This window comes from Pogona vitticeps, chromosome 14, assembly GCF_051106095.1.
Source record: "Pogona vitticeps strain Pit_001003342236 chromosome 14, PviZW2.1, whole genome shotgun sequence".
NCBI classification, from domain to species: Eukaryota; Metazoa; Chordata; class Lepidosauria; order Squamata; family Agamidae; genus Pogona; species Pogona vitticeps.
The window spans coordinates 17,867,852-17,884,500 of record NC_135796.1 but is presented as its reverse complement, the minus strand read 5'-3'; the positions used below and the strand labels follow the sequence as shown (position 1 = coordinate 17,884,500).

Below are 16,649 nucleotides of genomic sequence, written 5' to 3'. Positions count from 1 at the left end.
AAGAAGGGCAGAAGGATCCACCACCACACAACCCTTTTGGAACTTGGACTTTGCAACTATGGGATGGCAGCTGCCAGCCCTTCCCTCGTTCATACAAGGACTTGTAACTGAGGAGGCTGGTAAGGACATGGTTTCCCAATCTTGGGCGTTCCCAGGGGTTCTTGGACTGCAGCTCCCAGGTGCTGGCCAGGATTTCTGGGAGTTGCAGAAATCTTCTTATTTAAGAACAACTGGGTGACCCAAGGTTGGGAACCGCTGTATTAAGGCACTGGAAATCACATGGAACCTGAAGCTATTTGCTTTTGTTCAGAAAAAGAGAGAAGGCAATGTACCTTGTCTGACACCGATTTCATCACCCCTTCCTCTTCTTCCTGCTCTGCCTCTTTTTCTGAAGAAGATTCTTCCTCCTCCTCTTCCTCCTTGCCTGAGTCTTCCTCTTCTCCTTCGCTGTCCAATTCCAGTGGCCTTCCAGGCCTTCGCCTGAGGGCCCCGCCTTCCCCATCCTTCTTGCAGTGCTCTGAAGTTGCATCGGGCAAATCCCGATCTCTTTCAGATTCTGGAGGGTAAGAAGATCAATGAAAGTGACCAGGGAAAGAATCAACCATAACATTGTCAAATGGTCAAAAGGGAGTTATAAAGATTTACAAATACACACTCCCAAGCCAACTACACCAGAGCACAGAGTGCTGTCCTCTGAAGATGCCGGCCACAGAACAACCAAGAACAACCTTCAGAACACGGCCAAAGAGGCCGAAAAACCCACAGCAACCATATACGCATAAGACCACCCTGCTAAATACTTAACAGTATACAGTATTCTGATTTGGAAGACTCTAGCTACTTGGCATTCTAATATCTGCCTGCAGAGGCAAAATTAACGAAATGGACACCGTGTATGTGTATATAATATATGAGGAACAGTCTGATAGGATGACAGGAAATGAATGAAAAGTTGCTGGAATAGCAGTCAAGAAAAACAGGATGACACATTTAAACACTCACATGAATAATGTGCAGTGTAATAAGATGATGAATTCTAATTTTTCTCTTCTGCAAAGGGCCATGAGGGGTCAAAGTATCTCATGACAAACGTTAATGAGATGTTAGGTTCTTACTGGAAAAGCCTTACACCCATTAAAACACTGAACAACGTGTTCCTTCCATGAGGCAGAGGTAACTTGACCACAATTTCAAATATTACTTAAATGGAGCAATCGCCTATCTTCATTACAAAAAAGGACACCAGATCTTATCCGGGTAACCAAGTGATCCCTCGGGTGTCATGAATTGTAAAAAAATTAATTATCTGGAACTCTGAGGTGTATTGTGGCACATTCAAAGGTGGAGAATGTCGTCGTCTTGGCCTACAACACCCAGAATACCACAGCTATCAAGACTGCACTGCAAACCTTAGTAAATTCAGCTGTTTACCATCTTTATAGGACAGGATCCAGACCTGCACCTAGCTTACTTATTACAGTGAGTATTTTCTAACTGTTAACAAAGTCTGGACCTCACTGTTGCATTTGAGGGGGGAAAATATGCCTCGCTAACCTTCATATTCATCATCTACTGGGGTTGAGGGCCGGATTCTCTTCTGATCTCCAGCAGAAGCAGCTTCAGGCGGTTCTTTCCTCTTTACCTGCAGAAGCAAAGGAATGGACCTCTTTGAGATTGATTGATTGATTGATTCCTCCGCCTTTCCACTACCAAATATTGCTCACAGTGGCTGACAGTCTTCATAACAGGATAAAAACAAACTTAAGGCATAAAATCAAGTAAAACTGCCATACAAAACAACAACAACACACATTTAAATCAACTAAATGCATGAAAATTATTAAAATCAACTAACACCACAAAAGGGAAGGTTAAACATCACTACTCTGTGAGCCTCTGAAAATGCTGGGCTTTGTAAGCCATCCTCTCCTGAAGGTCGTCACATCCAGACAGGTCTAAAATCAAGAGGCAACGATCATACAAAAATTGAAAAGGTGCTAGTGATACAAGACTAACAAAATAGTTTCCATTTATTTGTTTTCCTCTTTGTTATGTTTTTTATCATTTTTAACATTCATACCGGTGTGAAATCTAAATACGTGGAAGTGGATTCAGGTCTTTCAAGAAGGCCAAGAAAGACAGAACATTAAACACTTCCCTCATTCGCTCTAGGAAAGAAATGTTAAAATACTGTAGATGCATGATAACATTTTGGAAATCCGGAAGCTCAAAAAAAAAATCTAAAGAGTTCCCTGCCGATCTCCAATTACTTCAGATTCTTATCCCAAACAAAATCACTCAAGTTGTCCTGCATTCCAGATATCTCATTCCAGGCTTCTCGTAACTTTGGGACCCAGCTGATAAAGCTCAAAGTCAAGGCAGTTTTTAGGTCCGAGGGCATAAATCCTGCCTTAATCTCTTTGGAGAAAAGGCAGAACAGACACACAACTAACGAAACCAACAATTAATAACAGTAGATCCAAAACAACTGCAACTGAATGATAACAAAATGCTGTATTCCTCTTGGGATGGACCAGATGCCGAAGGCTGCTTTTACCTTGAACGACGGTAACCGGATGGCCCCTCGTAACCCAATGCCCAGGCCGATCCCCTCATAACCCAGACCTTCTCCTTTGTTCCAGTTCTCCAGAAGACAAGACGTGATGCGATCCTTTGGTTTCGGCTTCTCCTCATCTTTACTTTCCCCAGATTTTACCGGGGTAAGTGATGCCTGTGCAGGACAAACAAGGTTGGAAATTAAAATAGCCTAGTGATGCCTATAATCTGAAACGGAGTAGTGAAGGAGAATCAAAACATATTTCATTCTTCTGGACAGCTTAGCTGCTGAGTTAAGTGAAATCCTCAGAAAGGTCATTCTACCGAGGAGAGGGGCAGGATCTGTTCTCGATCATCCCTAGAGGGCAGGACAGGCAACCATGAGCTCAAGTGACAGGAAGCCAGATTTCGGCTGAAGATCAGGAAAAACTTCCTAACTGTTAGAGCGGTACGACAGTGGAACCTGTGACCTCAGGAAGAGGTGGTGAGTGCTCCAAGATGGGAGACCATCAAGAGAAACTTAAGACAACCCCCTGGCAGATCTGCTTCGATTTGGATTCCTGCCCTGAGCAGGCGGGGGTTTGCACTCGATGACCTTAGGGGACCCCTTCCAACTTCACATTAAGTTACGTTGTCAGTCCATCTAGCTCCAAATTGGCAAGGGAAGCAAGGGGGGGGGCTTTCTCAATTCTATTCTTCTATTCTCTGAGAATAGAATATTATTTTTTAAATCATATACCTCCTTTCCAGATACTTTTGGGGAAAAAAAACCTCAAAATGCCAACAAGAGAGGAGATGAATAGAGCCAACTCCCCCCACCCATCCAGGAATGAAAAAGCAGAGGGACACATTTTGTCAGCACAAAGCCACCCCTCCAGAGAAAGGGCGGAGGTCAAGACTCCTCCTACCTTGGCCAGACGCTCCTTCTTGTCCCACCAGTCGTCAAAGGCCCGGAAGGCCACCACTTCCACCATCTTCCGGTTCAGATCTCTTTTCATGATGGCTTTGAGTTCTTTCACAATGACCAACAGCACCCCGTCCACCGTGGCCTTGTGCGGGTCTTCCTTCTTGGGCACATAACCCGGAGGAGGCACCGAGGGGTCAAACTTAGGCAAAGGGGGCCACTGCTGGCCACGGTTGATGGCGGCACCCATGGCGTAGTGCCGGTAGGGAGGAAGGTTGATGAACTGCACCCGGTTCCCCATGAAAGGAGGGTACTGGTACGTGTTCTGCCCTTGCATCAGGCGGCTCAGCATCTGAGTCTGCATCTGAAAGGACATGGGCATCCCCCCCCACTGGTTGCCCAGGACGCTGATCATGTCCATCTGCATGAGCGGGAACATCCCGGGATGGAAGGGAGGAAGCGGCGGCAAGATATGAGGGGGAGGGACCCCCGGAGGGGCAGGCAGAGGGGGAGGCGGGACAGTGACCGCCGGGTGGGTAGGAGGCGGCGGGGGCGGAAGCGGAGGAGGCATCGGAAAGACTGGCTGGGGCGGAGGAGGTGGCGGCGGAGGCAGAGGAGGAAAACCCGGAGGAGGCATCGGGATGGAGGGCGCCATCACCGCCGCGCTCTGGATGGAGGTGTTCACCACAATGTTTTTGGCACAATCCGCGCTCGGGGACTCGTTCATTTCGTCGTCGGAGATCTCCATGTCTTCCCCTGAGGACTGGTGACACTGTGGAGCAAGAGAGAGAGAAGCCGACTGACTGCTCAGCAGGGATGGGGAATCAATTCACAGGGCTTGCTGTCCAGTCGGACTTAAGTCATACCGGCAACTCAAATCGGACTCCGCTTGGGCTTTTCCTTCATTGACTTGGGGACTCAACTTACCACTCGGAACCCACCCACCTCTCTTCCCTTCCCCCCCCCCCAGGGACTTTTTAATAGGGACTCGGACTTTAGACTTGTTGGGACCAAAGACTCAGATTTGGGACTCAGACGGAAGGCTTGCCAGCCTCCCAGCTGCTTAGGTGAGAACAAACTCTTTCTAGCCATTTCCTCAACTTCCACCTCTAATTGGAAAATGGGTCTCCTCAACTCTGGAGAGTCTTCACAGAAGGCTCTTTTTTTTTTTTTAAGGACATAGTTCAGTGTAAAAGTTTTGCAAGCTGTTTCCACGGAGGCACTCACAGATCCCTTTACAGAACGAAACCAGGTGATTCTTCACGGTTAACATCCTCCATACTAGTATTTTAATACCAGCTCTTTGGGCCTTCCCCTCTCTAACTTTAAACAATCTTGGTTCAGAAAGCAATAAGAAGCATGTTTAATCAGGTTTTAATCAGGTCACTTTTGACCATTTTCCTGCCGCCAGAGGGCAGCTGCTCCCAAAAAATGAAACATAGCTGCTCCAGTGTGCCCTTTCTAGGCCTGTGACAACATTTAAAACAATGGCTTGAAATCCATACCAGTACAATTAGATTTTGCAAGAACACCTTCTGGTACATGCATTTTGTCTTCATAAAAAGGTACCCAGGATAGACAATGGCCTGGTGATCTCCCGATACTATTTACAGTATTCTAAAGTTATAATGACATGTAAGACTAACCAAGTAATAAATCAGTTTTCAGAGACACAATCATGCTAAATCTCTTTCAATGAAAACAAAAACAAATTGATTTCACTGTTCGCTTTTTTGGGTTTATCATCCCCATTTTCTAACAAAAGTTGGGACAACATAAAACTGAGTATGGAAAGGAGTCACACATGGGGGAGATCAAATCCATTTCCTTCCAGGCTACATGATGATGTGTTTTGTTTTGTTTTTTTCTTGCAAACTTCCTCTCTCATGGTTTCCCCTCAAAAAAAAAAAAAATGAAAAAAGTGATAACAACGCTTCAAGGAGAAAGAATATAACGACTAATAGATTTATTTCAATTAAAGCGTTCATGGATCAAAACCCACTTCTTCAGACATAAGGAGCACCGAAGGATATTTAGTTGTTTAGCTTACAAACCCTTTTAATTATGGCAATGCATTGTACATACACAGTAGGTATCGTCAATACCACCAGCCTTTAACTTTAGGAGGACTGGCTTTTAATTTCCACCTAGCATACCATCTGTATTCGTACTCTGGGTCTCTCTCATCTTCCCTCTCTCCTTTCCCCCAAGATCACTGTAGCATCACTGGAAGGATCACAGCCCACCAGCTACGGACAAGTGTTTTCAGGACCAGGTCATGTCACTTGCCTTTTTACACACAGATAAAACTCAAGACCACTACTGCCCAGAGACCTTTGGGTAGTGTGGGCGGCATATAAATTAAATAAGTAAGTAAGTAAGTAAATAAGTAAGTAAGTAAGTAAGTAAGTAAGTAATCCAAGACAACTCGAGTCCAGCCTAGCATGTTCCCAGCTCATACTACCCAAAGTTCCTGATTTGACTTTAATTGGCTCCCCATTCACATGTTCAGCTCTGTTTCTCTGTAACGTCTGAATCAGGAAAGCACATGTGTGTCCTCCACTGGTGCCTAGATGCCACGATCACCGGGACCGAAGGCTAGTCAACTGAAGAGGAAGACTGATAAGACAGAACTCTATGGACAGATGGTTCTCACAACCTGCTGTTAACATACAAAGCTCTGAACTGTTTGGGGCCAAGGTATCTGGCAGAACACTTTGTCCACCTTCAGTAATCAGAGACTGTCGTGAATTTCAAGCACCTTGTCAAACTCGTGCCTCCAATAGCTTCATGTTGGATCAATGGCTCCTTTCTCCTAGTCAGTTTCTGCATTAGCACCCTGTTTGCTTGTTTGTTTGTTTTTATCTGAGACAATACAGAAATAGACTAGGGGAAAAGGATGCAGCAGAAACAGTATCTGAGGAAATATATTAAAAATCAAGAGAAAGCCAGCTGGGAGAAGGAGACTTTCAATTAAGATAAATTAAATTAAAATACATTTCAGAACAATGATTAGCTTTTCCAGGATTTTAAAAAAATCACAGGTGGTGGCAAAGAACCAAAATAGGTACTGTAGCAGTATAGTAATGGCTGAGTGGGATTTTCAAAACTGGATTGTTGCATTTAACTGGTTGTTTAGGTGTTTCTTATGATTTTTAGTATGGTATTCATTTGATCTTTTTTAGTATTTGTATATTCACTTTCGATAGCTTTAAATACTGTCTTTTAATGATGTCAGCTGCCTTGAGTCTTTTTTAAGGTGAAAGATGGGATAAAAATATTTTAAATGAATAAATAGGAAATAAAAGCAAAGCTTGTTATACTAAGTTGGCTTTACTTATCAGTGGCCTAATGCTGAAGATTTTGAAGGAAAATATCCAAAATCTTGACAAAAGCTTTAAGCCAGATAAGCCTGAAGAAGGGAAAAGAGAAACAGGGAGAAAAGCAAAGGTAGTTTCTCCACTGAGAAGAATTTTGTTTCTGAGCTGACATAGAGGGATTCTTAAAGATATCCGTGGCTGTTACTCTGCAGGCTCCCAACGAACACATAGGTGTGAATCCATTCCCAACTTCTTTTCTGAAGCTGAAGACCTTTACATTTTCTATTGAACAAAAAAGCAAATGGAGCCAACTCTGAGCATCTATGAAAGATAAGATTTTTGTTTTTCTAACTATTTAACAAAATCAGCACTTGGAGTCCCCTATGATACCTCTTGAGAGTCCCCTGGATTACAAGGAGATCAAACCGTTCTGAAGGAAATCAACCCTGAGTGCTCACCGGAAGGACAGATCCTGAAGCTGAGGCTCCAATACTTTGGCCATGTCATGAGAAAAGAAGACTCTCTGGAAAAGACCCTGATGTTGGGAAAGTATGGCAAGAGGAGAAGGGGACAACAGAGGAAGAGATGGTTGGACAGTGTCATCAAAGCTAGCAACATTAATTTGTCCAAACTCCGGGAGGCAGTGGAAGACAGGAAGACCTGGTGTGCTCTGGTCCATGGGGTCACGAAGAGTCGGACATGACTTAATGACTAAACAACAATGATACCTCTTCTTGCCTATGCAAATAATCGGTTTGTCAACCTCAGGGATAATGACATATGAAAAGCTCCACATGGCCACCAAGACCCTAAAAATAAAAGACAGGAGTTTATGGTATCATCACTGCATCCCATACTTTTGCCACGGAACTGTTACTCACAGGCTGTCCTCAGAGACAGTTCAGGCTGAAAGGGTATTACGGGCTCAGTGGGGTTCAGGACTAAATGAATCCAGTGCTCCCCAAACCAAGTTTAACACGATGCCCACCACATTGTTTAGGTAATCAGGGTGCATTTCAGCAGAGTAACTCTTAAACCAATGACAGCTGATAAGAGTCATGTTTTGCCCAAAGTAGATGTCATAGCATATCTTGGTTAATTCTTTTGGATTATTGCTTATTTTGAGGAATTGTATGTTGATGTACAAGTTTATAACCCACACACGATATTAAGGTTGTAATTAAACATGTTACATATTACCACATTATTGACTTTGCTGGAATGCGCTCTGGTGTAGAGTGCAATACAAATAAATATTATTATCTCAGATACTTATTCCCTGAAAAAGCATCAAACACAGTATGTCCTTTGTCTTAGGACCGCTTCCACCTATACAAGGAAGCCTGCTGGTCCTCTTTCGTGAAAGGCCCATTGTTTTGACACCTGTCTCCTGCCGTACACCTACAGGGCAATACAGATGGTGCAGCGACAGCTGCAATCCTGCCCAGATGCTGGTTAAGATGATGAAAAAGGCACCTTCCTGGGAGGAAAGAAAACTGAACAACATCAGGTGTCCTTTAGCACTGCTTTATTAAACTCTCATGAGAGGAAACGAAAGCCGATTCTTCCAGGCGCGGAATGGTAGAGGGAGCTAAATTCCCCTGAAAACGGCAGCTCCCTCCCAGGATTCTCTGGCAGGTAAAGAAATGCCACTACGGTGCATGTTTGCGCCGCCCAATGTGGAAGGCTCAGGTGCGGGTTCTTAATTAGTGGCTGCCTCCCACCAAGAGAAGTCCGTAAATGGAGCAAGAGGGAAACAACCGCAGTCGGAATTTGGCTGAAAGCAATGGGGCATCTGCAGAGTGAAGGGGCCACTGTCCCTTTTCAGAGGAAGAAGGGGGATCCAGAAGATGCAGAAGTCTCCCGTTGCTAACCAACAGTCTTGTTTTACATTGAAAATACGAGCAAGACACAGACTTCAGAGGTGCAGGCTATGGTCCATATCCCTCGTGCACTTGTTGTTCTAGAAATTAGATAGCTGGACTCCTGAGGATGAGCCAGGCTTGTTCAAAAGATCCTGCCATCCTGGCGACCGGGCACACACTTTTCCCTAGTGTGCTTTGCCAGAGTTATGTGGCTATCTGGGGACTGCATATAGAGATACAGAGCTTGAACCGGCCAAGATGTCAGACATTCAGGCAACAGCTAGCCGGGGACACAAAAAATGCCTTGTTCATTTACACCCATCTGGCCCTGCACTTGATTTCCAACGGGATGCCCTTGGGCCACCCCAAGGAAGGCAGGAAGGGAAAAGCTTGTCCCTCAGCAACTGATGCTCTGTGCATCCGTGCCGGCGTGGGTTTCTGCTTTTCCTCCTTTTGGCTAAAACCTTTCTAATACCTCCAACGATAGAGATTCTTTCAACAAACAAATGAAGAGATGCAGTCTGAGTTAATATCTCCGATATCAAAAAAGAGCTCCTTCATTTGTAGACAGCCTGATGAAACAGTATCAAGAAAACTAACGTGAGGTGGCACGTGACAGTAGCAAGAAGATTAGCATCAAGGGCTTGCTCAGAGGGAAGGTGCTTTGCCAGTTGGGTTCGGAAAGATGTATCACAACAATAACAAGACTCTTGTTGCTAGCCTCTATCAGAAGAGACTCGCCGTTTGTCTGCATTGGGAATTTTCAACTGCAATGTCCCCCAAGAGTCATTGCCTAGACCCCATTGAGCAATGCTGCTGCCAAACACATTAATGTACGTTGGATCGTTACTAGATTTACTCCCTGTAGCAACGCCATCCTATTTTTTATTGAACTGGGATAGGCTTCCTCATTGCTCCTGTTCCGCCATTTAAATCTAGAACACTCTTGTGCTCTCAAAGGCTTTCATGGCTGGGATCCAAAGGTTGTTGTAGGTTTTTCGTGTTCGGGAGGTTTTTCTTTCTAACGTTTCACTGGGCCACAAATGCCGGCCACAGAGACTGGTGAAACACCTCCAGAACAGGGCCAAACAGCCCAAAAAAAACCTACAACCACCACCAGAACATACTGCTTGAATATAAATATATAATATTTTTTCTTTTATAGGGACTGCAGGACACTTTAAAAAGCATTCAGCTTTGGAACCCATTCCAAATGATGGGATCCAACTCTGAACACAAGATAAATTACAATAAAAGGAAACACATGGCTGAGCATACACAGAGTGCATCTCTTGCTAATGAGAACCCATAGGTATTTCTTCAGAGACCAGGGTTTCAAGTTCAGAGGATAAGTCTTCTCTTGTTAGAAGTTAAGCTCCCACTACCAGCAAAATAAAAACATCCTGGGTCCAAACATATTTATTGACTTCGATGCAGGCTCCTTTACTTCTGTGCAGTTTATCCCTAAAAGTATGAGTTAAGATCACTTTCAAAAGCTCTGTCATCTCAACTCGTGATAATTAAAGCAGTCAAAACATGCCCAGAAAGGTGCACTTCTTAAATATGTTGCATACTCCGTATAAAACAAATACCGCTGATGAAACCTATTAATATGAGAACAACAAAGCCACCAATAAGAACCTAAGAAGAGCCCTGCTGGATCAGGCCAAGGGCCTGATCCATCTGGCGTTTGGAGGGACTTTCCTTCTAAGCCTGGAGATTATACATCCCCATCATGGCTTGTCACCTGCAATGGACTTTTCCTCCAGAAATCTGTCCCATCCCCCTTTGAAAAGCATCTAGGCCAAATGCCATCACCACATCCTGTGGCAATGAGTTCCACAGACGTAACAACACGCTGGGTCAAGACATATTTTCTTTTGTCTGTTCTCACCAATGCAATTCCTATGGTCAGCGGCTACAGAGACATGTTTAGAAAAAGCCCACAAGGGACGCAGCCAAGGCACCCGTATACTTTAAGAAGATGGTTCAGGATAAACAAACATACAAACTCAGAAAGCCTCAAAGCCTCCAGCTGACACCTGGCAGTGAAAGAGGGACAGTTGGCCACAACCACAACTGCCTTTCAACTTTCCGGTTTCTTCAGCATTCCAACACTTCTAGTTAGTTAATTTGACAGAAGACGCCCTCCTTCCTGTGGGGCTCCGCAGGAAGAGGCAGCATGGTGCTTTGCAGCTCTCCCCATATCTCTTTCTCTCTCTCTCAGCTATCAACAAGGAGGAGCACTGCCTGGCCAAATCAGCGACCAGGTCACTTACGGTAATTACAAGCCGCAGATCTTGCTGGGATTCTGGGTCAAGATGTCATTAGGTTACAAGTAAAACATCAGATTAAAGCAAGTCTGCCAAACCAGAAGAGAACTGAAGTTGAAATTTGGGCTTCCTATTTAAGAGACAAAAACTGCATAATGCCTTCGAGGGTTTTTGTGTGTGTGTGTCTGTGTGGTGGGTGTGTAGTTCCTCAGAGTTAAAGAAGCATGTTTAAGGTGTCAAAACAGCAGTAGCAGCAGCAAGAAGGCACTCGTTTATGTAAATCTCAGTCAAATCTCTCCATCCTAGATGGCCAGCTCTCTTCTCTTAGGGCGAATGAGAGTATCTGGCACAGAATGTAAGGGAAAGACAACAACAAAAATTGCATCTTTAACATAGGATACTGTATATAAAACCTGCATGTTTCTCCTTAGCTCTTTTCATGAACAAACAAATTACGTTTATTTCATATTCTTTATTTACGCTGGAATCCGTTACCAAGCTAAAATCAGAATGCTGACTGTGGAAACGTCCCTCCTGATTTGGGATTCAGCACCTCCTGACCTATTTCTCTAACCGTGCCACACACTCTAGACAGAGAGGGAAGAGATTTAGGAAGGCTCACTATTTGGCAATGCATCGCATTTCGGTGGCCTTGTGAAGGACACGGCTCTCCGTTAGGCAAAGCGACCCACATGTTCCTGTTTGCAAGGGTAAACATACAAAAAAGCAACGCCAACGACGAATAAAGCATAGCTATAAAAAGGACAGGCAATGACTTTGATTTACAACTTAGCACTTTGTCCGGGGCACCAGTGGCAACGTCAGTGTCGCTAATTAGTGGCCACGGAGCTCAGCAGATGGAAGGGGTCCTCCATAGGTAGGAGGGAGGAAGAATGAAAAAGCCCTGCTTGTCCAACAGTTTCTGAGATTTCACAGCCATCATGCTCACAACTACAGCACACACACGCACACCCATTCCCAGGTGCACTGTACTGTATAATATAAGACACTGGTTGCCATCGTGTGAAGGACGAAGAAAAACAAAGGAGCTAAGGGACCCTTGCTTTTGCTTTTTCTTTTTTTAAAAAAGAGGATTCTCCTTTGGGTGGAGTGCTAAAGCCACCGAAAAGAGCTTTCTTTCTTTCTCTCTGTCTGTCTTCCTGCCCAAGACACCAGAGACACACCATGCTTCCCTTCTCTTGTGAAGGAATTCGCTGAAAGCGAAGCCACTAAACAACAGCCTCACAATAGGCTGAAATCTGAGACACTGCTTCTCCAAGCCTTCACAGGCTCAAACCTGGCACTCCTTCATTTGCAAGCTGCAAAAAAGGGGCAGCTCACGTTTCTACTACGGAGGGTGGCACCCTCCCCACTGCAGCTTCACGCCACCTCCGCCCCCCACCCCACCCCACACACAAAAAAGCAGGAGCAAGCTGTACAAGCTTAAATTGGCAGCCCCCTTGAAAAGCAAAGGGTAATTAATCATTGGCATCTCATTATGAAGCGGGAAAGGTCATAAGCCTATGTCAAATGAGGGATAGATTCCAGAAGAAGGGGCAGGCGAACGAGCAGTGCAACACGCTAGAAGAGAGACTATAAAGCGGGGAGGTAGTGGATTGAAAGCAAAGGTCGGTCTTTGTTTGGCTAGTAAACAAAGATGCATTTCGATCCATCTCACGTTTATACTTGGTAGGAAGTCCCAGCAAGTTCAAGGGGGCTAAAACGTCAATGTGGATAAATGCAAAATAAAACTAAAGCCATACCTATGCCAAGCATCCTTTCTAAAAGGGAAGAGAAGGCCGCCGAGCTATTGTGGGGTTTGTTCCAATAAAAGGGAACAGTTTCCTCCTGTGCCCATTGGACAGGGTGGCTGCCCTTTCCTCTTGTGGCCCCTGCAGATTCAGTGCGTTCCCCCTGCCTTCTCTTTCTCTGTGGGCTGTGACCGTCAAGTCATTCAAACCAATGCTCAACTGACTTATGACAGAGGATTTAAATGTACTTTAAAATTATAATATTTTTAAAATATTTTAATGTCCCTAAGAATATATAACAGACTGTCAAACAATAATAATAATCAAACAGAGCAGATTTAAAAAAAAATAAGTCTCTGACAGCTTACAAATGATTTTAACAGACCAGACGCTAACCTTTGAAGTGATGAAATGGACAAACTAGCTAAAAGTAGGTTCTCTGGGGAGGTGTAACAGTGGAATAGGAAACAGGGCACCCCCTTCTACTTCTCAGACATAACTCAACCAAGCTGACACAAAGGGGAATTTTCAGGATTGGGGCCAGTGCTGTGCCTGAGGTGGGACCATTCTCTTCTCTAGACCTGTAATCTGGTAGCAAATAAATCTCTCCCGAGAATGGGCAGAGCGTTGCTATTTCATCTCTAGTGTAACATAACTCTTTCCAGGATGCTGGGGTAGATGGCACAGGAACAAGATAGGTTTAAGGTCCCCATCTTACAAGGAAAACTTTGCACATACAACATCATTCCAAGATGAGAAGGCTCTATCCAGCTGGCACGAATATGCAGAGTTTATCCAAATCGCTTACCTCTTCCATGTTTTCTGGAGTTGGACTCTCATTTGTAGGGAGCATTTCTTTAGCCTCAGAGGACTCGGCTTTGGATGTCCGACTCAGCTGGTCAATCGGAGTCATGCTAGCGTCCGATGCACCTCTCGAATTCTGAGACAGCGAAGCCATAGCGAGAACGGACTCCTCGTCGTCAGAATCCGGCAACGGGGTTGGGCTAATGTCTTCCAGACCAGTGCTGGAAGGACGAGACGAAGGGGTTTGTGCTCTGTAGCTGGGCTGGCAATTGGAACCAAAGTTTGGGATCGGAGAAAGCTGGGAGGAGGAGGAGGAGATAGGACTGCCTTCCATCCGGATCTCATTGTCCGAGTCATGCTCGCTGAGAAAATACAACTTGGTTCTCTGCTCTTTTAAGAGCATCTCAATCCTAGAGTCCAAGCTGTTATGCTGAATCTCGGATTCAATCGTCGGGGTGCCCGGAGTTTCACTCCTTTCGGGAGTCTGCGAGAAGGACGTCGCCGGGGCTTCGTTGAGACTGGTGGGCTCTGGTGGGGGTGGGGGCTCCTCAGGTTTATCCTTCACTGGGACAAAATCAACAGGAGCCGGAGCTGGAGGCGGAGCGCTGCTTTCCACTACAGCTTCTACGGGGGGCGGAGGGGGGCGTCGGTACTCGGTCTCCCGGGAAGTCGGAGGAAGTGGGGGTTCCTCTGGCTGGGGATAGGACGTTGGGGCTTGGTACGGGGAGAAGGCTGATTTGAATGTTGAAGAACTGGTGTGGCTCAGAGGAGACGCATGGGAATATTGCACCGTCTCTTGCTGATGGGATTTGAATGCACCAAACTGATGCTCGGACCCTCGGAAAGCACCTGCCGAGTTATGCACATAGTGATGGCCTGGGCGTCGGTTGTAGGCATCGGTAAATTTTGTTTCATGCCTCCTGGGTTTATACCCAGACTCCTGTCCAAAATGGTACGCTGGGGTGGTCTGGCGACTTGAGTACGCAGAATCTTGGGAAAACGGCGTCCCTAAACGTGGAGTGAGAGGGGTTCCTTGTGACTGAGGGGTAAACTGGCCAAAAGAGTTTGGGGTATCTTGCCGACAACTGGAAAAGGCAGTATCATGAGAAAACGGGGTGCTACTGTTTGGGGTAGACGAGGATCCCACAGAAAGAAGGCTGTTGTCCTTTATCTGTTTCAGCGTATCGGCCAACTGCAAAGAGAGAAAAAAAAACCCAGAAAAATAATGCATTCATGGCTCGATATTTGCTAGACTCACTAGTGAATCACAAGCATCAGCAATGGACATTAAGTCTTATGCACAAAGTTCCTTTCATAAATGGAAAACATACGGATGTCTCTTGGAAAAAAAGCAGATAGGTAAAACCCATAAATAGCAATTTACCATGTCCCCTTCAGTACAGCTTGGAGATTTTAACTTCTTTAGCCCACAACTTCACAAATCTATATCTAAGATATCGTTGATATAGTTAATTATGAAAAGATTTGTATCTTGCTCAAGTTTCTCCTCTTCTTCCATCATTTCATGTACCTATATACGTACTTTCTAGCCTCCTTAGCACTTCCCATGCACAAAATAAGTTTTAATTTCCATTCCTAAAAATAAAACAACAACAACACCACACACACACACACCAAACAGTCAAACAAACCTGGGAAACAATCTCTAAAACGAATGAATGACATGCATTCCTAAACCTTCATTTCAGGTAAATTCAACCTACAGATCACCCCACGGTCTGATTTTATCAAGCCACCCGCCTGCAGGTGGCTAAAGCGGAGAGAGCTGGCCACGTGGGCCCCTGCCAAGTGTCACTCCAAGAACCAGCTGAAGAACAACTAACATACACATACACACACACTCCTGCAAACAATTCTGAGCAGTGGACTTTGTGAGCATGGGATACCTCTGCAGGACAAAAAGTTCCTGAAACCACCCTTTCATCTAATCTACCCAGTGTGTAGTTGTTGTTTTTTTAAAGCAATGCGTGTAGGCGGAGTCAAGTTAAATGCACTTCCTATAAAAGTGCTTGTATTTGAACAGGATAATAATAAAACCAACATCTTTGAACACAGGCACACCAGGGCAGCTGGAATACTTCCAGCTATGGATTTTTAAGAACTGCCAGTGCGGCCAACCAAACTCCTTCAATTAAAATTTACTTTGAACTCCTTTTCAACAGCCTTTCCCAACAGATCAGTTAAAGCTTGGTACAGGGAAAAATAAAAAGAAAAGCTTCCGAATAGTGCTGATGGTCAGCCGAATGCCTATTTGACCAGATAACACCTGGGATGGGGCGGGGGGGGGGAATCATCATCAACCATCTTCCATGGGATGATCTTGAAACTGAGCAGATCCGTGGTGAATGAAACCAAGCACTGAAAAGAGCCAGGACATTAATCAATGGTGTGAGTCAAATCATAGCTAAATGGATTTTTTTTTTAAATCCATAATTCTGTTATTTGCTTAAAGGAAGTCTTTCTTCTGTTTTACTCTTTCACAAAAGGTGGACAGCCAGAATTCCATAGAATTTCTTTTCTACCTAAATAATTCCAACGTGAGATTGTTAATTAGACAAGATTTTAACCCAAAGAGAAAAAATGTGACCAGAAGACTCTCGGGTGACAACAGAATGCCATCACAGCAAGGAAGCATTACATATTTAAAAATAAAGTTGTGTTTAAATTTCAGCTAGCCACAATATGACAAAAACAGACTAGCACACGGTCGGCAACATTAGGTGCAACAGCAGAACCATTTAACTAGGTGATCTCCGCACTCACCGAGACCCATCCCTCTTTCTCCCTGCATCTACTCTCGGCTCACCTGTCCCGTTCCAATGGTGTAAACGTAGGCCTATTTATTGCACTTTAAACCCCTCTTTCCATGAAAAATGCCAAGCTAGGAAGCTTACCGACATCTTATTAACGTCACTGTTTCACATTTTTATTTGTTAAAACAATTTGAAACAGTAACACTGTTAGAAAAAAGACGAGTCATAAATGATTTATGGACCATGGATCTGCTCTGTTCCAATAAAAATCATGATGACAAAAGGTGAAGCAGCTGCTGCTTACCTTCCCTTGCTCTCATTTACCCTTCTGAGCAAAAAGAGGCCAGAGGGAGTGGAAAAGCTCAGGGATGATGATGGTAGGGGGTCCCTCCAAGCACAGAG

At 44.7% G+C, this 16,649-nt stretch overlaps 1 protein-coding gene across 1 annotated transcript in view; it reads right to left on the bottom strand.

Annotated features, from left to right (window-relative positions):
• The window catches only part of SETD1B (SET domain containing 1B, histone lysine methyltransferase), a 35,595-nt gene that overhangs the window by 10,634 nt on the left and 8,312 nt on the right, over nt 1–16,649 (bottom strand). Inside the window, exons 6-10 of the mRNA XM_020802736.3 lie at nt 13,478–14,665; nt 3,465–4,232; nt 2,558–2,731; nt 1,555–1,642; nt 333–556 (exon numbers count right to left, since the gene is read on the bottom strand). Coding sequence (XP_020658395.3) covers nt 333–556; nt 1,555–1,642; nt 2,558–2,731; nt 3,465–4,232; nt 13,478–14,665 — 2,442 coding nt within the window. The remainder of the gene's footprint in view (nt 1–332; nt 557–1,554; nt 1,643–2,557; nt 2,732–3,464; nt 4,233–13,477; nt 14,666–16,649) is intronic.